Source organism: Sceloporus occidentalis, unplaced genomic scaffold (genome assembly GCF_023333645.1).
Source record: "Sceloporus occidentalis isolate IW3139 unplaced genomic scaffold, rSceOcc1.0.p SCAF_25, whole genome shotgun sequence".
Taxonomy (NCBI): Eukaryota; Metazoa; Chordata; class Lepidosauria; order Squamata; family Phrynosomatidae; genus Sceloporus; species Sceloporus occidentalis.
This window is the reverse complement of record NW_028317005.1, coordinates 13,557,285-13,579,886: the sequence shown is the minus strand read 5'-3', so window position 1 is coordinate 13,579,886 and position 22,602 is coordinate 13,557,285. Positions and strand designations below refer to the sequence as shown.

The 22,602-nt window shown below is 41.2% G+C and overlaps 2 protein-coding genes across 2 annotated transcripts; both read right to left on the bottom strand.

Moving 5' to 3' along the window:
- Positions 1 to 5,036: 5,036 nt before the first annotated feature.
- On the bottom strand, positions 5,037 to 14,067 carry LOC149300421 (mitofusin-1-like). Its single transcript, XM_089485393.1, has 17 exons — positions 13,953 to 14,067; positions 13,712 to 13,847; positions 13,113 to 13,275; positions 12,885 to 13,009; positions 12,411 to 12,519; positions 11,965 to 12,072; positions 11,145 to 11,298; positions 10,874 to 10,941; positions 9,385 to 9,506; positions 8,997 to 9,123; positions 8,555 to 8,659; positions 8,031 to 8,133; positions 7,383 to 7,609; positions 6,972 to 7,124; positions 6,433 to 6,629; positions 5,778 to 5,912; positions 5,037 to 5,106 (listed from the first exon to the last, which is right to left on the bottom strand). Exons 1-17 carry the CDS (start codon positions 14,065 to 14,067, stop codon positions 5,037 to 5,039), a joined length of 2,217 nt encoding a protein of 738 aa, XP_089341519.1.
- A 4,810-nt stretch (positions 14,068 to 18,877) lies between these two features.
- Positions 18,878 to 22,394, bottom strand: LOC149300420 (zinc finger protein 639-like). The gene is made up of 5 exons (XM_089485340.1): positions 22,361 to 22,394; positions 21,624 to 21,725; positions 20,325 to 20,420; positions 20,124 to 20,231; positions 18,878 to 19,962 (listed from the first exon to the last, which is right to left on the bottom strand). The coding sequence occupies exons 1-5, from the start codon at positions 22,392 to 22,394 to the stop codon at positions 18,878 to 18,880; spliced, it is 1,425 nt and encodes a 474-aa protein (XP_089341466.1).
- Positions 22,395 to 22,602: the final 208 nt, after the last annotated feature.

Here is a 22,602-nt window from a genome sequence, read left to right as displayed (position 1 = left end):
CACATTCCCATAGTGTGACTGCGCGTGTAACTGACCGGATGATTTCCGGGGTGACGTGTGATACGGAGACCATTGTGCAGTCGCAAGTAACTCAGTCCCTTGAGAACGCAGGAAATTTTAACCCTCGATTTTCCTGACTTGAATGCACTAATGGAAATTGCTAATGTTCCCTTCTACCTGCACTGAAAGAAACTTGAAAGTTGTGTTTTTTCCCTCTTTTCGGTAGTTTTTTTTTTTTTTCGCCGCATTCAAAACCACTAATTATTTTACAGTCGATAACCTGACCGTCAAAGTGTAAGCCCTTTGCATTGTCTGAAATCCCCAATGTTTTGTCATACAGTTGCAAAGTCACGCTTTTTATGTGAAAGATTTAATATGCCGAAGCAGAAGGCATGATTTTTTTTCTTTCACTTTTCATTAACCTCTTGTTGGCTTGTAGAGGGCTAGAACTCAGCGGGGGCCACGCGTACCATTGAACGTCACTGCTTTTCAGTTTTACCAAGTTGTTGCTTTGCAGGTTATTGTAATGCAATAATTCCCTAGCGTAATATAAAGTAAGCTTGACTCTTCTGAACCTGTATCAGAATATATATAATTATACCCGGTTATTGTCTGCATGGCTGACCAGTGAAGCAGTAAGGAATCGTACACCTAAAAAAAAAAAATAACTTTAAAAACGAGCATTTCCATCATTTGTACAGGATAGGGAACCTAGTTTATATACCCGCCATCTCTTAATGATACACAGTGCCAAAATGCAGCTGCCCATCCGTGAACGAAGAAGCTTTTAGTTGAGACCCATGCTTAGAGCTGAACTTCTGTTGGGGAAACTTTGTGCCTAGACTTGTTTCCCACCATGATTGTGCCAATTACCAGTGCTCGGAAGGAACCCTCGATGGACTGAACTGTGCTGGGAGTTATTGTAGTTAGCATTGGATGGTGGGGCAGTCTGTGCCAGGGCTACGTTGTTGCCACCCCCCCCCCCCCCCCCCCCCGTCCTTTCACTTCAGTGGAATTCTTATGGCTCGTGCCGTTTGGTTGCCAAACGCTTGTGAAATCACTTTGTAGACTATAGAAGATGCCGCCGGAATGCCTAGTTAGCAGCACTTTGAGATCAAACAGATTTCTGCACACTATGTATCCTCCTCTTATACTTAACCAAGCTGCAAAGTCACGGCGGTGTGTTATGCTTCGTTTTGCGACCTTGTGGCCCCGGCCATTTCCAAGGCTCGAGGTGTTGGCGTTGGAAATGACTTTGGAGTTCAAGAAATGTATATATTTGACTCAGATAGTACTGTTTTTGATCTTGTCATGAATCCAATGGGAGCTTTGAGAAAAAAAGTGTGAAGTATTCTAACCAGACATGACAAGTGACTGTCCCTTAATACACAAACTGGATGGAGCTTAGTAGAATAGAAAGCAGCACCTGCCCGGCCAGCCAAATCAAATGTTTACCGTTTTAAATTTATTCTATAAATTGGCTTTTTTTAATTATTTATGGGGATTTCACAATATGTGCCAGTATTCGAACCGATGTATGCTCCTTGCATTTGAAGCAAAAAGGAATTTCTTTTGTAAGATAGGGTGCTTTCCACAATACTTTGGATTTTGTGCCAACCCGTTCTTCACGTTATTTAAATGCCACCCTGTTACCAGGACCTCTGGTTAAAACAGTATTTTTTTTTTCTGCCAAAAAACAAAGGCAAGCAGGTGTTTTTATGCAGAAAGTGCCAATTAATCAAAGATGGGTTTGATTTCTGAATAAACCGTACCAGGTGGGAGACCCGTCCTTTACCTACAGACCTTACACACCAGTGCGATTTTCTTATTCTGATCGTGCTTTTCCCTTTTTTAATTTACTATTCTGTGAATTTTACTTTTTTTTTTTTTTTTTTTTTTTGAATATATAAAACTGCAAGCCGCTCAATACATTCCAACAGTTAGTAATGAAGGACCGTTGCCTCTGAAGGTTTTTTGTTAGTACTGTACTCACGGAAGCTCAGATGCATTGAAATCCTAAATATTTGTATCTCCGAGTGTTTTTCTCTTTTTTTTTTTTTTTTCTAGCAGAGTAACAGAATTTGATAGCATTTTCAGACCAAGTAACGACGCATGGTTTATTGGTGCACCTTGTATAAATCCGGCATTGCATGCGAGTGCCGATATCTTCCTGAACTGTCGAGGCACCATGAGCCCTGTCTCCTGTTTGTATCTGATTGCTGGTTGTATAAAATTACATGCCGAATGTTTTAACGCAGTGTCGTATGGTAATAATGTGCAGACAGTGTTACTGATTTTGATATAACCCGAGAGAACACAATACATGCGCCTCCCAAAATCTTCGACCGCACGGTATGCTAGGTTTTCGAATAGCGCAGAATTCGGTGGAGAGTAGTTCTAGATCTTTACAGCCTTTTAATGCTTTCTTTACATAGTGGTGCTTAATCCTGTGTGTTTCTCCATTATGGGGGTTGGGAAAGACAAACTAAAAATAAAAAATATATATATATTAAAAAAAAAACATAAAAAATGAACAAAAATGAGAAGAAAAAAAAATCTAACACGTGAGTTATTACTACACTTAATATCCATGGAAGTCCAACATTTCGTTGCTTTTGGAAGGAACATTGTTTTGTTGCTGTAAAATATAACACGAAAAAAAATAAAAATTCCAGCACATTCATTTTATAAACATTTTTACTCGTGTGTTGCTGACTTTGACAAAAGGCTTTATAAATATCAATTCTGACTTAATTCTGCACTGCCTTTTGGATGTGTATGTATTCTGAACTGTCTAAGGGTTTTAAGCCAATTAAAAACCAGGGACATGCCATGCTTTTTTTCTTTTGGTTTTTTTTTTATTTGTTTTTTTTTTAACCGTTGCTGTTGTATAAAGAATTTCCCTGTGAAATAATCACTTGCTATAAATGTTTTGTTTATATTTTTTCCACAATTGATTTTTTTTTTCTTTGTATTTGTACAGTGGCTCAGTGAAACTGATATGTTACCATGAATTGATATTGTAACCAATAAACAAGTGCTTTTAACCAGATACAGACGCGTGACTCACTCTGGTTTGTCTAAACGGGCAACGCGTCTCGCGTATTCACTACCGCCAAGCAAACTTGACTGTGGCGCATTTATAGCGGCTGTGGGTCATTTACCCCCAGGTGACCTAAGGAAAAAGGGGCAATCTAGCCTAAAACTAACATTAAGCATTTAGAAAAGAACTGGGGCGACCCGGGCCTAGAAGAGTAGACATACCTGAAAATGGTAGAAAAAGAACTTACCAGTGTTTGCACTTAATGCAAAGCCAGTGATCTGAGATACTCCATTACCCTCCAGCATAGTTTAGTAAACTCGCCCCTACCAACATATCCATCTATGAAAACCCTCATTTCATCTTTCCTTCTGTATGTCACCTCTAGAGGCTCCTTCCAAACGGTACTTGTGAATTCTAGGTAAGCCAGACGTGATTCCTCAGACAGTACAACCTAAGAAATGCTCAAAACACCACTGCTACATTAATCGGAAATTGCAAAAATTTATTTTTCATAAATGTGAAATTATGACTGTCAAATGTGTAGAAAACAGTGCTGTCTGCAAACATGTGAGGAAATGCAGTAAAAAAAGTTAGCGTAACAAGTAGCAAACCTGAATATTTCTTTGTTCTTTAACTCTGAGGGGTTCATTATCTTCATACTATTTCAACTTTCACTAATAAAACCATGAATGTGGGGAAAAAAGAGAAGCAAGAACCAATCCAGACCTTGGCCTGCTGAAACGGTGCTCATTATCCCCAGACAGGTCCTCGTGTACATGTCCCGATCCCGGACACGGTGCTTACGAGGACCCTGCGCAGGATCGAGCGGGTTCCTGTTAAGCTTCTTAATTAACTCTACAACCTGGGCTTGGAGTACAAGCGATGGTGTCACCCGTACTGCTTATTAATAACACTGATCAACCTTATGGGCAGCAGCATGATATATGCTGGTTTTGCCCCTATAGATTAACAAAGGGATGGAAAGTCTTAGGAGAACGCATAAAAAAAGGGTCTTAAGTAAAAAAAACTGTATCCCTGATTTCCAAAGTTAGGGTGTGTGACGAGAAAATATTAATCCAATTCAAGTGTGGTGCCATCAACCCTGAAAGAACGACTTCTCAACAAACTGATAAATATATAATGCTTACCCATCCTTTAACCATTTCTTACAAATTACTATTTTTAATAATTCAAATAACTGAACTATGACACCAAAATATCCTAAATCAATAGGAACTAAAGAGACTAAGTCATAGGGAAAAATGATCTGACGAGGGCTGGTGGCTGGCTGAGCATCGACGGAGTTGTAGGCCTGGACAGCTGTCTGTTGGCTACCCTGCTGTTGAACATTGCAGAGCGGATTTACACGCTCCATTTCTAATGAAGGCTGTGGGATTCCTGAGTAAAATGTAAAGTTCCACAAAGTTCTGTTTTGCGGGAAAACCTAAGTAATTTGGTACCAAGCGACATCTTGAATACAATTAGTGTAAAAACGATACTACTTCACATTACCATGAAGACCTGCGTTCAAGCAAATGTAGATATTTTATATAATAAAATAAATACTTCAATGATTTAGCAGAAAATACTATTTTTTGAAACATTGGGCATATAGAAAGGACGTTTCCAAAGTAACCGAATCCTCTGGTAACAGAGGAGAAAATGCACCCAAATTCTTCTCTTGGCAAGAAGACAGTAACCAGCCAACGAAGGTCAATATGTGGCAATTTCTGGTCACTGCTACCCGAAGCCGTGGATGGAAACAAATCGTCATATCGCTCGGGGCCTCTTCCGCAGCTTCAAATGTTTATCACATGGGCCACTCTGTGCCATTTCAATGAACCGGACCTGTGCTAGCCCAGGTAAATAGTCCGTAGGAAGAAGGTTTCCTCTGCGCCGAGCAGCGGCTCAAAAGAAGAACAGAACCAAAGGATAACTAGTTGTAGAAGTCTCTGCAAGCTGCGTTCACATCGTTAACATAGCGGCTGTAAGATCACTTGCTCTGGGGTAGGAATGTCTTTATGAAATCATCCAGTTGAGCTTCTAGCTGGGTCGCTTTGTTTCTGGTGGGGGGAAAAAAAATGAGGCGTAGCGATTGGTAACAAAGTAAACAGACAGGGAACTCTTCATAAAAATGATGTAATATTTACTCAACCTAATTCCAGGGAATAGGGCAAAAATACTATTTGTGGGTACCAGCTCAAGCAAAGGTTACATGTAAAATAGTTGATGTTGAGATGAGTTTATTATAAGGCAGCCACATGAGTAACCTCATCAGTACTGTTTGAGGACTACATAATATCGATAAGTATATTGGAGGAGCTAAAATTGGGTAATATATGTAAAGGAGTGGCTGTGTTGCCCGGGTAAGTATATTTTTTATTATTACTTTTTGCAGAAACCGCATTTCCTTGTGAAAAATCTCTTCCAATCTGGCATGGAGTTTATACTGCACGTTTAACTTGATGGGCATGAGAAAGCAAAGGCAATATAGTTTCTCCAACCGGCTGGCCCAGTACCTTCAACAAATATTTTGTGGGCACCTGCTAGTTATGGAAGCAAGCAGCACTTGTACAGTAGCCATGCTAGCCAGAGCCGCTGCAAGTTACATTTTTACTTGCTGAGATGAACACGTCCTTTAGCAAAATATTGCCTTACATATGATACAAACTGCATCACTTAAAAGCATAATTTCCCACATATTCTACAAAAAAAAATAAAAATCTAAACACACCTCAAAAGTCTTGAGCGAGTCTGAATCTCTTCCAACTGCATTATTTCTTCTGACAAGTCACTGATGGACTGAACCAGATCTCTTTGCGTGACATCAACCTGCTCACATAGGTGGATGAAACTATTTTCCAGCTCTCTGTAAATAAAGATGATGTTGGAACTGTGAAATTCATCAGATTTTTGTATCATTTATACACTTGCCTTCCATAATTGGTTATTCTACCCAATTAACCTGATCGCTTTGCACATACATGTGTCTTTTTAGGTCTCTACTGAGAACAGGAAGCATACTTAGGTACACTTCCTGTGCATGCACTGTAAAGCTCCCGCTGCAACCAATGTGAGTAATGGCCGACAGCAGCATTCAAGCAGCTTCCTCTACTCCACATGAATAAGGAGGTCACTCGGCTTGCATTGAGTGCATATTTAAGTACACTGCTAGTTTGTTTTAAGACATGCAAGACAAGAGAGGAAGCAAAGGTCTTTTTTTCTAATTCATACAAAAAGCAACACAGACACCGATTAGCATCTAGAAGGTGTACACCAAATGGACTTTTGAAATGTAAAATAAATAAATAAAAATCGGGACTAAAGTGACTTCACACATACGCTGCCGAGCTAATGTCAGAGTGTAACACAGAAGCAACGATACTCACTTCTGGACTTGGTGGCTGCAGTTGGCGCTGGTGATGCTAACAATCATGTGAAGTTTTTGGGCAGCGTAGTTTACAAACTGCTGTTTGAAAGCCCTTTCCTTTGCTCTTGTTGTCCATGTTAGCCTCTCAAACAGGTATAGACCCCCATATGCCAGTAAGCTACTTGCAATGAGCTTCCAACCCAGGGATCTCCAAATCTGCAAGAAACAAGAACAGATATAAGTCAGATAATGCATAGAAATGTCTACTAATATAATCTGCACATTATTAATAGGGACTAGGTTACCCGAGAACGTTATCATTTAGGCCCTGGTGATTTCTCTTGCTCAGACAAAATAGTTTCCATTGAGCAAACCTTTATATTAAGAAGACACAGTTGCTACACAAAGGTTTATTACAAGACACAAGCAAAGGCGGAACTAAAACACAATTAAAACACACATCCAGCAAAAATAAGACAGGTGAGTACAGTCATACGATGGTGTCCCCTCTATTTCGACAACAGCACTAATGCAACCCGCACATAAAGTGCGACTTACCACTCCTCCGACTATGATGATCCCCATAGAACCTCTCGATGTTAGAGATGCCAGGCCAGACATCACGGAAAATACAATCTCTTCCTGGGAGCCAGACTCGGAAGACATGGCTGGGATGCCGTTTGCAGACGGAGTAGAGACAGGACGAGGTACCTTGTGAAACAGAATTCAGACGGAGGTTTAGCTACCAAACTGAGTAGGAATCTCAGATGAAATGAAGCAGAAGTATTTAGTCCACACTTTACAGCGATACGTTCAGGTTTCCAAAAAGCACAGTAGATCACTTGGCTCTCCATCCACCTAATGCGGAATTCTCTGAAGCGCCTGCCGAGAGCTATTACTGAATACCTAAGCTGTATGTTTTTGCTAAAAATAAAGTGTTAGGTTTAACGATAAAAAAGATTGTAATACCTGAAACGTGGGTTCTGCAAACGCTAGCAGGAGGCGAGCATTTTTATCCCCTAGATACCGATTGACAAGTGATCTCCAGCCAAATGAGAAGCGAAAGGAAATATCTTCTTGGAAATCCGCGCATAACTTATCACAATTCAGGTTGTAGCTGAGGTCGAACTTTCTGCACGGTAAGGACGTGTAGATTTCCTTTTCGACAGCAGAGGGCAGCAAAGGCTTCAGCTTCTCTGCAAACGGCAGAAACGTTACAGCTCAACACTAAACGAAGCAACGATAACCAATCCAAAACCGCGGGCACAATCAGTGCTGATCATCAGCATACAGGTCAGGAGAGGGTTAATTCTGCACACGTGTTTCGGAAACTTCAGAAACCGGGTACTGCGGTTTTGCTCTTTTTAATGAATGACAATTGGTATCATTAAATATTAGTACACAGCTGTTGGAAATTGAATTCTAATTGCGTTTCCTTTTTTCCAAATGTATAGATAACGTTACTGTATAACTATCCCTGACGCCCATAGAAATCTTGACCCGTGTATGTCCAAATGAATAAACTTCCCACATCTACATAAGCCGACCCCATGTAATAGATCGCTAAATCAATGACTTAAGAAATCTTGTCTAACCCTCTAAAAAAAGAGATCTTACCAATGATGTCCTCTTGTGCTTTCTGTATGGATGTGTTTACTGCACTGGAACAGCGATCAGCCAGTTTTCTTCCCATCCCTTTCTCGATGTGTGTATTCAGCTCCTAACACGATATCAGCTTATTAACAATACGGATTCATATTCAGAAAGCCATGCTTACTCACACAGTGTTTTAATAATTGCTAAAAATGACAAAAACACCCTCTAGAGATTTTGGTGACTCTCTCTAATTCGCACCAATGATCAATTACTTTAAGCCACATTACCACATGTGTATAAAGTAGGCGAAGAATGAGGTTCTATTCGGACCTGTCTGTTACAACGTGCCGCTAGCGCAACGAGGACTTTACAAAAATGTTAAATTAAAGGACTTGTAAACATGCTCAGATGGGCAGATGTATACTCAAGTGGTGCCCACCATCGAAACCAATGCAATATTATTGTTGATTACTCCAAATTTAGCTCTTCATTCCTGAACTGCTTCACTTATGCCGAGTGGGCAGTAATTAGCGGTACTCTCTTACGTTCTTATAGTGCTTTAGAACTTGCAAAGACGGGTGGAAATCTGCATCAAACTTGTCGACCAGGAAAGAAAGGTGACAGATCTCCTCCTTCATGGCACTGGAAACCTGCAAGGTGTGGACATTAAAACAGGGAAAGCGTAGCGTGCCAATCTTATCCAACACACACAAGGACAGTGGAAGGACTCTTCAAACGAGACTGACCAGGTCACATGATCTGTAGGTCCTTCTACATATACATTGTTGTTACCGATACATTTGTCGGTTTAGCGCACCAAACTGTCATTTATTTTAATTATGTCAGTGATTTAAAACTACAAAGTTTCATTAGTTTGCCCCAGTAACAAACGTTTTCACAGAAGGATTCGCTCGGCTGCCGGCACATGAAAGGTGAAGGGATTTGCAGGACATTATTATTGATATTAAATGGCGGCCAGCTTGTTACCTGTGCATTCACTTCCTCGGTGATGTGCATTATCCGTCTCCGGATGTCCTCCGTCTGTATGGTCATCTGACCCTGAATGAACTCCAGCCTGTCCATCTGGTATTCCCGGTCCTCGATGGAGCGTATCCTGCAAGCATACAGAGAAATCAGCGCCGACTCCGCAGTGGAGTACATGTATCCAGCGCTGTCAACGCAGGGATGATTGCTGAATATTTACCACATTATATACAATATACAAATATTTTAAGCTGTATAATATATTGCAAACGGAAACGACCACAACTAGTTGAATTTTTATGGAGTAAAACTTAATATATACAAATATATCACCGTAAATATATTTTAAAAAAAAAATCAAAAAAAAAAATAAAAAATCGCATGGTCCTACCTTTTATCAGCTGCCCTCACGTTAATAGAATCCATTATAGATTTGACGGTGTCGGTTATTTGTTTAGCTCTGATGGTGTGATGCTCAAACTTTGTTTTCACTGCTGACTGCGAGATACATTCCTGCAGGGCCCAAGTCACAACACATTACTGGGATTCCATCCAAAACCGGTAAGGAATAACGAAAGGAGATGGTGCTACCAACGCCAAAGCAAGGCCTCACTGCTGCCGCCGCCACCACACGCAGCTCAAACAGGACATGGCGTGATCAAACGGAAACACGCAGCAGCCGGTCCGTGCGCCTCTCCAACACAGTAATGTGAAGTCAACACAACGTAACAGGCACATGCATCCCTCAATGAATACAAGATGATAATAATATTCCTTAATCCTCTGTAAGAGGAGTGTAGACTATGGCCAAAGCTATGTGGACACCCATACTAATTATTGTACTTGGGTGTTTCAGCTGCACCCATTGCCAACGGGTGTATAAAGTCAGCGACCTCCATAACAAATATTGATAATATAATGGGTCATACTGAAGAGATGAGTGACTCTAAACAAGCCGCTGTCATAGGATGCCACCTCTGCACTGCGTGCCAGGAGCTTCATGAAACGGGTTTCTATGGCTGAGCAGCTGCACACAAGCCGAAGATCACTACGTACAACGCCAATGCCAATTTCTTTTTTTTTAGCACAATGCTATCGTATATGCTATAAATTCACAGTAAGGGTCCCTTCAATGGTACGAATCCTTATGAAATTCTCAGTAAATATGACAGCAGGTGGAATTGCTGCCCATTTTATAAAGGGAAGTATGTTTTATAGAAATTGAAGAAGTTGGGTTCTTTTGATATTTTGACACTAGATGGGGAGATAAAATGTGAAAAGTCAGTTACAAGCACATTTAGCGAATAAAGGTGAAAAGGAAAACAGAAAAGAAGGTTATTGTTCCCCAAAGAAGTGAATCTAGAGGTCAGCAATGACTAACAAGCAGTTGAGGGAAGCCACACACCATTAGAGCTAGATCGTAGTAGGAAAAGGCTAAGGGCTGAAGCAGAGAGCAAGTTAGTGACTAGAAGGAAGAACACAAAGCCGGAAGCAAATGTTAATTCAGAATTCCGCAGACATGCACTCATCGGTCATAATAACCTATACATCAAAGTAGCAGGTTTTTCTGGGACGCTGAACTGTCTCCAGATTACTTATTATCTATGTAAGAAATTGATGAGCACTCCTTAATCTTCCAGAAATTCAGAAAAATGGCATGCTTGTGTCTATTTAAAGTTAGAAGGGGAGGGGGAAAAAGGGAACAACATCCTCTCCACAAAACTGGATAACGATCAACATCCTATAGTCTACAGCTTCACGCGAGAACAGTGAGTCTTATAAGGTGGAATATTGATTGATATGTTAATCGGTGAAAAGCTAAAGCCAAAGAAATAAAAAAAACAAAAACATTCAAAACACCATCGGAAATAAATTGGTACCTCGAAGAGTTTTTCAAACTGCTGAAACTCCAAGAATCGGGTTTGAAATCCTTCCGCAAAGATCCCACCTGCAAACCGAGAACGTTATTCTGACGCTCTGTGACTTTGCCAGTAAGAGAAGAGTCACAAAGTCTCTTCAGTCAAAGTAAATCAGGTGTGACACCAATAACCCTTCTACTGGGACACTTACCAAAAATCTTGTATACATTATAACCTGCCCCCCCCCCCCATTAAGAATGGACCAGTTGATTAGGGAGAACAATCTACCCACCTGTCTCAGGCAACCCCTTTGCTTTGTTCATTCTGGCGCTGAGAACTTCCTTGGCAGAAATAAAAAAGATGCGATTCTGGGCCTCTGAGGGGTCCACTACTTTCAGTTCATCCACAAGAAACGACTGGCAGCGCTCGGTGTGTTGTTTACGGACCTAAAAACCGGAATACGTTGCGATAAAGCCAAGTATCAAATAGTCATCTACAACCCCTTCAGTATGATGGTTGATTGCTGGAGTAATAGCTCGAGAGGTACATGGTGGCCAATTATATCAAGAATAGTACGGAGGATTAGTGGAGGGACACTCCAGCCATCCCACAAGAATAGTCAACCATGGAGGAGGAAGAGGTGAACTGCAGCTTCTCACTAAGGTAAGCACCATTTTTTACTTTCAATTTTGAAAGGATCCATAATAAAAGTACTCCTAATGTATGCATTCTTCTTTAGTAAGACTGTTAGGGACTTCATACTGTCCCTTTAAGCCTACAGACTAAATGACGGGGTCTGTGTGTAGGAGTAAGACTCCGCAGAATTAAGCTATATTAACACTCCAAGGAGGGTCAATACGAATGAAATAACAAAACAAACAGACCCAAATAAATAATATGCAAAATGAAGGGTTTGTTTTAAATGACAATACTGAGTTTATTCACTAAACAGGGTAGTAGGCTAGTTGATGTGAAACAGACCATAAGCCCCTCATCACATTGTCTATGCATTCTTCACGTTTGAGTCATGAGAAGGAGAAATTGCTGGCCTTGCATAGACGATGCAGTGAACGTTATGACACCGTAATCAGGAAAAACCCATCCGTACTCACATCTTCCATATACTCCGGTTCAGATGCAGATGCGTCCCATCGGTTATTTAGAATGAAAATATTGGGTTTAGAGAGTCTCTCATTAACTTTATGGAAAAAATGTTTCTCCTAAAAACAGGAAATACGAGAATAAAAAGCTTTAGGAAACAAATACCGGATACAGAGATAACTTTGTAATCCACCGCTTGCACAGTATGTCTGTATCAATAACAGATTAAGTCCCAAGTCTAAGAACAAAGAACGACAAAGAACAAAAACCCGCAGAAACTGCACTTCAAGACTGAAATCCAACACCAATTAGGACCAAAGAATGCATATTAAAAAATAAATACATAAAAACATTCTGCAAACAAATGATTTTGGAATGATTATTATTACTTCCTCAAGCTTTTGTTAAATCAAATGCTGTGCTGCATCAGTCCCATAAGATAAGGTCAGACACCCACCGTGTTCATAAGCGTGGATTCCGAATTAGCCACCAGCACAAAGACGTCAGCGTCCAGACAGAATTTATCAATCCAGCTATCCAGCTCAGTGGTTACATCTGTTCCTGGGCTGAAAGGGAGCAAGTGAAACGTGGTGTAAAGCCACAGAACGGCTAGTAATAACACAAACAAGCAGTGTTGAAGTTGTTTTGCAGTACATAACTGCACCTCTATCAAAGCTGCCCACATAAGACGAGACAAATATATATATATATATATGTCGCTCCAATATATTTTCTGCCCTTCATGTTCCTTATCTGTCGCTTTACAGCCCAGGCATTACACCGACGGGATTACACCGATTAATCTACACACGCCGGAAGCACTGAAATAATACAGTGCGCTCATGGACATGCAGGGACGCACATTAACCCTTTGCTACACACGAACGCACACAGACTTAACTGTTAAACTCGGGACAAACAAAGCATTTACCTGTCAACGAGAACCAAGTCGTCTCTCAGCAGCGCACACTTTGCCTTGGGCCAGAACACGTGTACAAGGCACCCAGCTTCCAAATTCTTATCCATGTGCAGGGCATGCGCCAGCTGATTAACAGTCTACAAAACAATTAGAAGACGCTGAAACACAGAAAAACGAAACATTTTCCCAAACATTGTGGTCTTCCGTCCGCAATCATCACGGTCAATCTGCTCCTGGTACCTTGACACTCCTCTCTTCCTCGCATCCCTCGGTCATCAGATACGCCTTGTCTCCATCTGTGCCCTCCACGCTCAGGAAGCAGTTGGTTGTGTGGCCGATGCCACTCGGCAGAACCTTGTCCCACAGCATTGAGTTGATTACTGTGCTCTTTCCACTGCTTGTCCTAAGGGGAAGAAAACCACAAACTCACCGCCCTGAGCAATCTGTAAACAGTATCACCAAAAATGGACACAGTACACAAAACGGTTCTTTTTAGCATTCTAAAGCGTTCAGGTCAAAGAATCCGTAACACTTAATCTTAAACCCAGGTCACAGGCAAATATGACGGAGAGCAGCTCAGGAATAAATGCAAATGATATCTAGGTTTGAAATGATTTTCCTTCTATTGATGGTTAAGTCAATCTGAAAGGAGAATACATGGTTCACATCACACCAAAAGCAATGAACGAGTCTGATTTAGGTTCAGGTATCACTGATGAGCAGAACGAGGGAGGAAGAAATACACCGTAGACGGCATCAAAAGACTAACAGTTCTGCTAAGTATGCAGCATAATAACGGAAATTATTTTGTCTACCGAATAGATCAGAAGCCCCCGTACCTGCCAAAAAACGCCACTTTCATGTGCCTTCGGGCCAGAACCTCCCCAATACCAGCCAACCTGGCCTTATAACTCTGAATCTTCTCGAGATCATCTTCTGTTGTTACATATCGCAAGTCAGGGTTCTGAAAAGTTGCTGCGGGAAGATTAAAAAAAATAAGAAAACTTTTTTTTTTTCTCTTTTAAACCCAAACACTGATAGATGAATAATAATAATAATAAAAAAAAAACACATGCTTACCTTCTACAAACGAAACGCCTTCACACACGTATCCCACCAGCTGGTCAAAGATGGAAGTTATGGATTTCTTCGCCTGGACAAAGTGCTTTAAAGGAGAGACGTTTGTTTCATCCATGGCTTTCCTACATAAAAGATACGTTATGTTTGGAATATTAAAAACAATGAATATTATATGAAAACATTAAGATACCTCTCACGTATATTGCTGCGTACCTGCTGGAGAATGTATGGCCGGTGGGCAAACTTACAACCTAGCTGCCTCCACGGTGGGGTTTATTTACTAACCGGGAGTTGTAATCTATCATATGCATTATTCAAGAGGACATCAGTGAGTTTCTCTTGCAGGAGAAGGCAGGTGGTCCTTCAGAAGGCATAATTCAGCTCACCGCATGACTGAGCTCCACAATGTATCTCTCCCAAACATTAAGAAAATGAAAACACTTTATGGACCGTAACCTCTGAACAGCAGAAATACCATTATTCTGGACTAAATGCAGTAGTTACAGGCAACTCTCTCCGGCCTTCTGATGGAGGGATGCACTGGTAATATGGCTGATAAAACTTGTCTGCGTGTCAATACAGCGGCTAATGTTTACCGTAACGCGTTCAAAATAAACCAGCACGGCTGGGCGGTGGATTTGTACGGGACTAAAGGGACTGCAGTCACAGTTGTATTTAGTAAAACTCTCACTGGAGCCCACGGCCACTTATTACAAAACCCCACATGGATGGCAAATATTCCATTTTGGAAATGCCTCAAAATGATTCCACCGGCAAGATAAAAGTGTCTAATAAAACAAATGAAGCTCCCCTTTTGCTTAGATATACAGTATTTGCCATTCTAACATGTTATAATGCCTATTATAAAGTCCTATTAGTTTATATATAACATGTACGTACAAAGATATATTTATGTTTGGTCCTGGATAAACCATGCGTAATTTAGGTGCCTTACAGACAATTTCTCTGGCCACGGACATTACTGGGCACTTGCCGGAGATTTCCGGGTACCAAGGCCACCTGATTTCTGGAACTTGTCCATCCCGGCACATATTCATGCAGACTGTGCTTCCCGCCGAGGCATTTTAAGATAACAGATGTATCCAAAATGTAAGAACAAACACGATTGTTTGTCGAAGCCACAAGAAGACTATTCCTAAAATGATGCATGAAACATAATCGTCAGCAGTTAAGAGCTTCATTGCCTTAAACTCTAGGATTTGTCAAGCTCTGCATTCGTTAAGCAGTTTAAATTACTTAATGCATATCGGACATGGACTCATTTACCGCTCTTTCTTGCTGCATCTACTAAAACCAGGAAGTGAAGTGTACACAGGAAGCATACTTAAGTACACCCCATGCTCTTTAGCACTCCCAATGAAAACAATGTCAGCCGGAGTGGTCGATGAAACACACGGTAGTTGAAATCAATGTTCAGCTAGGAATGTCATTAATCAGAGTCCTAGGAAAAGTTTTGCTTCCTGGTTTCAGAAGCAGCAACCAATGAGAGGAATGAGATGTGACAGAAGTTCAACTTTCTAGCCCCTAAACCATGTTCCAAATGGCATGCGGTTAAATGTGCTGAAGTCCACTCCAAATGGACGCCAACATGATTTTTGCATCAAAGCTCAAGAGTTTCTTTAGATAACCTAACCTAAGAATAAAAAAAGTGATTCTCTGATGATACGACTGAGTGAAAATAATACATTCATACACCTAGTAGATATATCGCATCTGGCATATTCTCTGCAAATACACAAAGGCACACAAGTGGCAGCAGAAATTGAAAAATTGGCGCCAAACTTAGCCGCATATGTTCCGTGGGGAATTATGAAATAATTTGCACCCCAGTTTACGGCTTAGACCAGGACTGTGCAATAACTGTAGCCTAGAACAAGCATAGCCTAAACGGCATACATTTTTTTTTTCTTTGAGTTGTCCTTGAAATCTTTGCTATGTTTGCGATCTCTGGGATCATTTGGATTCTTTTAACGTTGGACACGAGCAGCATAATAAATGTTTCCGTGTGAAGCTGGCAGCTATCTGCAAACATCTTGCTCGTGTAGCAGAAGACAACTCATCTACACAAATCCACGACCTGTGAATCGCAAATATCTTTTCTTTTTACTTTGTAAAGTGTTATTATCACGAAGGATCTAAAATGATATCAATAATACGTTTATGGCTTTAGTAACGGCGTGCTACAGATATCTGCAATTGGTTTCAATAAAGTTATTATATTCAAACAATGTAAGGTTTCATTCCTGCGCCCAGAGTTTTTTTTCTTTGACTTTGCCCCTTATTACCCACAATATGCCAGTCGTCATAATAAATGTTACCCCACAACTAAATAGTAGTAAATAATTCAATCAAAGTTAACACTGAAGAAGCAGATAAATAAAGGCATAAGCAGGGACAAGAGCGGAAATAAGAATGATTAACGAACGTGATGCTATGATCTGTACCGCTTCCTGCCACTTTTACACCCAGAATTGTAAATGGTATGATAACGAACGGCCATCGCATTTAATAAAACATGGGATTTGATGACAGATGTTAACAATTCAGCCCATCTATTCTGCCTATTATTCCTGATGTAGAGACTTGGACCATGATCAGTCCTTAACTTCAGCCTGTTTAAATGCCCTCACTGTATTAGCCTCTACCACTTCTGATTGGAGGCTGTTCCATTTATCTACGACCTTGCAACTGATTTGCTCGTTTATTACTAGTATAAGTTTAAAAGTACATTTTAAAGGGTATTGCATTTTTTACATAATACTTTCACGCAGCTGTATGTCAGCCATTTATATCTAAGCTCAACCCACCAGACAAACGAGCCGATATGCACCTGCCCGAAAACATTATATGATAAAACAGAAGAATATTTGGAAAAGAAATAACGGTGGGAGTCGCCTTTAAAGGGGGTGAAAGTATGTCAGCCGCTTTGCATAGCGGTAACATATACCAATGCGGGCCCGGGGACGCTCGGTTTAGGATACCCCCAGAACACACATTAGAGACACGTGACGGCGGTATAGAAATGTACACACCGACCTAGCACCGGCTTCAAGACACTTCTCGACTCCACCGTTGCCCGGCGTGCTGACCCCGCAGTACTCTGACACTTCCTCAGCCAATCAGGAGAGGAGGCGAGGCTAACGTAACTTCCTGCAGCCGAAAGGATGTCAAACATCCATGTCCTTGCGGCTCATCGAACTTCCGGGTCAGTCATGTGACCTGGTCTTTCTCTTCAGCTATTGGCCCGTTCTATAAAGCGTTTATTTCGCTCCCTGTGTGTCATGGCTGCTGCGTCGTAGTAAATATTCAATTTTTTCCCCTCCAGAAAGCCTCTCGAGCGCCCCAGACAGTTTGCTTGGTGAATAAACCTCGATGTCGTTTACAAATGCTCCTTTATTTGGGAGTATTTCATGTCTCACACTAAATGCAATGGGGTTACTGCACCAGCCATTTTTGTTTATGCCAACTGTCCCGGATTTGGTCAGAGCACTCCAGACACCTGGCTCAGGTGACTTACTGTCGCAACAGACTGTCCCATGAGTGACTGTTTTGTGGAAAACCAATGACGCTGCATGCATTTTAGAGCCATAGAGCACTGTGATGGACATTCTGCGCTCTCAAAGAGGGACATCTGGGGAAGGACAGTCGTAGGGAAGAGGGACACTTGGGTTGTATGGGGTTGCACCAACAGCCGTAGTTATATATATATATATAATAATAAAAAAATGAAAACTGAACAGAATTTTTGGGCTCAGCCGTGACCCACACTGGGGTTTATTCATTAAAGTCGAAGTTCCTGCACTTGTACCTGTAAAAAGGGTCTGGTTGTCCCTGCGAAATGCAGATGTTTGGGGGATTTTTAGGAATTATTGCTGTTAGTTATTTGAATTACTCCGGGTCATTCATACAAACAGAATGGAAAAGAGATTCTGTGGAATTAAGTGGGCAGGGGCTTCACCCCCCCCCCCCCAAAAAAAAAACAATTGATCAACTATATAAAATATATATATTAAAAGGGTTTTTTGTAGGAGTTTGTAAAACCAACAGCGTATGTGTATTTTGATAACACTTAAAGCTATAAAGTGGCCTTTTAAGTATCAACCTTTAATAACAATATCAAAAAATTGTTTTATCAATGTGGGGAGAAATGGGAACTCTCCAAAATTTTCTAGTCATTTGCATGTCAGATGCATTGTGTCTATAATATAGGCGGAAGTGTTTAACAATAATTTTAATTTTACAGATTTATCAGACCGTACACAGGCGACTGCCCACCACAAAGCTGTAACTAAAGCAGGTATACAATAAGGTCACACGCTGCACTGCACTTAAGAATTCTCTGCATGACTTGGCCACATAGTAAAGATCATCTTTTTTTTTATGCAACAGAAGAAATGTATTTTTTCAATTTAGACACTTATTTAATAACAGCACAGGTGCATGATTGCAAGATACAAGCTATTCTCCTTATAGAAAAAGACACACCTTATACATTTCCTATAATGTGGCCGTTCATGCATGTAAGGTGCATTCAGCTGTGTGAGCAGAAGATTAAAAAGATTCCCCACAAATGGCATTTGTCTAGTTCAATAAGATTTTTTGTATGATCCAAGTCCATGCAAATTCATTTTCATAAATATACAGTAACAACGTCCACTGGAAAAATCATGGAGTTGTTTTTTTTTTCCTTTTAAATACTGATTGCAAACTAATTCGGAGTGTTATTTATTACTGTGAAAGTCACTATCCAAGAACGCACGTTTTGCAACAAATAGGCGAGTCAGATTTAATTTAACACATAATTACATCCGCATGCATTTGCCACCAGCAACCGTGAGAAAGATTTATTTGGTAGAGCTCTAAGCGATAACTACCAAAAAAAGCACAACAATCTAGTCTACTTCTTAATTCCCCAAATGGTGAGTCACGAGATGACTTTTAAGTTCATCTTCTGACCCAAACCTCAGCAGGCAATTGCTGCATTTATGGGGCATGTCCGCAGAGTGTCTAAAATCTAAGTGCGTCTTCAGATCTTCCAGCTGGCCTGTGGAATATTCGCAATACTGGCATAGGTAGACGCCTTCAGATGAATGGGAATTTAAATGCTGGCTGTATTCCAGCATCCCAGAGAACCCTTTTCCACAGTCATCACAAACATGAGGGTAGAATCGGGTGTGTTCTATTGCTACATGCCTATTGACATTGGTGTGGAGCCTGCTGCTGAAGCCACATACTTGACAGACAAAAAAGTTTTTGGACTTATCAAAGTTGATTTTGTTTAGGAGGCTGAACTGCCCGCGAGCCCCGCTATTATAAGCATCGCTTAGCTCTATCAAGCGGCAGGTGTGTTCGTTCACCACGTGGCTATGGAGGTCTTCCGGATCGTTGGTCTCATGCTCACAGAACTGGCATAAGTACTGCTCATCGCAGCTGTGCTCCTGGAAGTGCAAGTACAGCTCGCTACTAGTGCAGAACTGCAGGTCGCACTGCTCGCACCAGTACAGAAAGTCATTGAAATGCACATCGGCCACATGATGGTTAAGGCTCTCAAAGGAATTGGTCTTGTAGTCGCAGTGCTTACAGCTCAGCTGCTCCTCGTGGATCTTCGCGTGTTCTGAAAGCAAATCATCACTGGAGAAGCCCTGTTTGCACACTTTACAGATGTGAGACTCGGCACATTTGTGCTTCAGAATCATGTGCTGTTTCAGATCATTGAAGTACTTGCTGTTATAGTCACACTGCTCACATCTGAACAGGCCGCTGCTGTTGGCCCGGAGTAAAGGCCATTTCTGGGCTGCAGTCAAATTCGAAGGACTGCTCTCAGGACTTTCATCGATCTGAAGAGGCGAGTCTTCCTCGCTGACCGGTGAAGGCACGTCCTCAGGTTCTTCGGTGTGGATCTCCACGACTGCATCCTCATCATCCAGCTGCGGGATTAGCGTTGGGGACTCACAGTTGTCCCTGCTCTCTCCATTAGTACTGAGCTCATCTGAAACGCACAGAAATTAGAATGTAGCCGACACAAGTACATTGAGACTATATACAAATTTCACCTTAAGATGCAATAAACTATCATCTTACACACATTTATAAACTTGTATGCCTAGAGTTTCCATAAGTAGGCAACACATATATATAAAAAAAACATACCTTCAGTTTCCGGAGGTTTATATTCCAGTGGGATAATGGAGCAGACACTGTAACAGTGATCAAAGAATATGCCATTGTTTTCTATCGTTTTGACAGGAACAGACACTTCTGTTATCAAAAAGGAAAAAAATTAAGCCGGTTAGAAAGCATTAATCAGCATAAAAAGCCTAATGGATGGAGGACACCCTCTGATTACCGTACCAGGAGATGTTGCAGTAGCAGCCTGTCCTGCATAGCGAGATGGGAAAGAAGTTTTCCTTTTTCGTTTCTTGGGGTGTTCATTCATGTCTCTGCAGTCTAAAAAAAACACAGACTAAGTTAATTAACAAGAAAGTACGGATAAAGAAGGTTAGAAAAGAACCGCCATAACCCGATATATATAACTGTACTTTGCAAAATGTAACCTTTCTATAGACGTGGACATTACATTTAATCCTGAACCTGACATCTATAGTGCCCATCAACCCTGCTTGCTTTCACATGTCATATACTTCACTCCGGTCCATTCGTTTGCCTCTTAAGTTCCAAGACATCTTAGCCATGAATCTACTAGTTTAAAGGAGTCTTCTGCCAAGTCAGTTACATGTGGACTGCCTGGTACCTTTTTGTTTTGTCCTCTGGTCTCGCGAGCACCGAGAGCACAGTGCTCAACCCTTGGAGGAGGGCGGTTGTAGAAGACCAATATCATTACTGGTTTTTGTCTATGTAAGTTTACCTGGATAGCTTCCTATTTTCTTCCAGTTTCTTGCTTAAGATGAAGCGCTGCATGTCTCCACTTTAACTCTGCTAAGAACCTTCTTCTTTCACCTAATGTGCCCTATGTTTTCACCCTGTAGATCGTAAGCTTGGAAAATGTGCCCTTATACCCTATGATGATATAGCTTGAGTGCTGCAATACATTTTGGGTAATATCCAGAATCACCAAAGAATACCATCGAGCCGCATCTTGATGATCATGTAAACTTGGGTAACTAAGTTACATAATGTCATCGAATTGTTTTCAAATTGAAGAGCTCGCTAACTTTTTTTTTTTACGTTAAACGTCAACAAAGTTTCAACAAATAAAATTAACTGAGCAATGATGCAGAAGAAAAGGCTTTTGAAGCTTGGCCGTGAAAAGGCAGGTAATGGAGAACGTTTGGGTGATGAAAGTCTCAGTTGTAATTGATGTTTGGTAGAGGAAATATTTGGCACCTCCTTTACGCCCGAAGATCCACTGCCGTTCTGGGACCGTGCAATGCTTTGCCAGTAAAACAATGATTTTATAATGAAGATGCACTTAATAGACTAGAAGGCGACGTGTTTACTTTTATGTTTTGCGATGAGCAAATGTCAAGGTAAATAAACATACAAAATGTCAGGGCTAAATAGATTTGTCCCGATCCGTGTTTAGTCCGGGGTAATTTGGTTTTGTTATCGCGTATACAAATAAAAGTATTCCTTAGTGGTGATGCTGGGAGGTCTTTTCACGCGGCTTTAATGTAAGGAATCACACCTCACATTTAGATCCAAGCTCTGCCTTCTCCACGATGATCACCCGAGCTCCGTACACAAAGCTACACACCACGGCAATTTTGCTTTTATAGTTTGTATCCGCAACATCTGGCATAAAACACAAAGCTGAATACTGCAATGCGACATGCGCTCGCTCACCAAAACAACTAATATACTAACCCGAGAAGGAACAGGACCTAGCTATGGCCACCCCAGAGCAAATGTCAAAAGTAACGGGACAAGTTGCCTATACTTACCGTTGTTGCTCAGTCATAAGAAGCGGGGGTGCTGCTCTTGATGTGCGGGAACACCAAAGCTTCTGTACAGAAGAAAGGAAATATACATATATATTGTGTATACATGGTAAATCCGGGGGGGGGGGGGGGGGGGGGGAACGACCCACGCAACCCAGACCATCCATCCCTATTCCCCCACCTACCTCTGAGGCACACTCACTGCACAAACTACCGCTCGCAAAATGCTTCTTACTGAACCGTTTATTCAGATGTTAAAACCACACTTCTAATGTGTTCTACCAATAAAAGGAAAGATTCTTCGGGGAAATAAGCATGTTTCAGCTTCAAAGAATCTTCTTGCTACGGCCTGTCTACCTATTGTACAGCACTACAGAATATGATGGCGCTATATAAAACAATAAGAGATCACAAGACAAATCCAACATCCATTGAGGCCCATGGAACATAATAAATATGCAGGAAATTGCATGATTGGGTACTTTTTACTTTGACCTTTAAGCACAGTGACCGGATCAGCCATTTTTTCCCACACGTGAACTGCTACCAGGCAGTACATGGGACATAAACTCCCAGATGGCGATCAGTTACTCCACTAGCCATGCCACATATTAAAAGGCTGCACTTTACATGTGCTGCCCCGCAACATGTGAAACGTATACGAGTCCTGGAAAAAATGGCTGATATGGCCGTCCCTCACCAAAATAGCGTATATTATTTCACTGGGAATA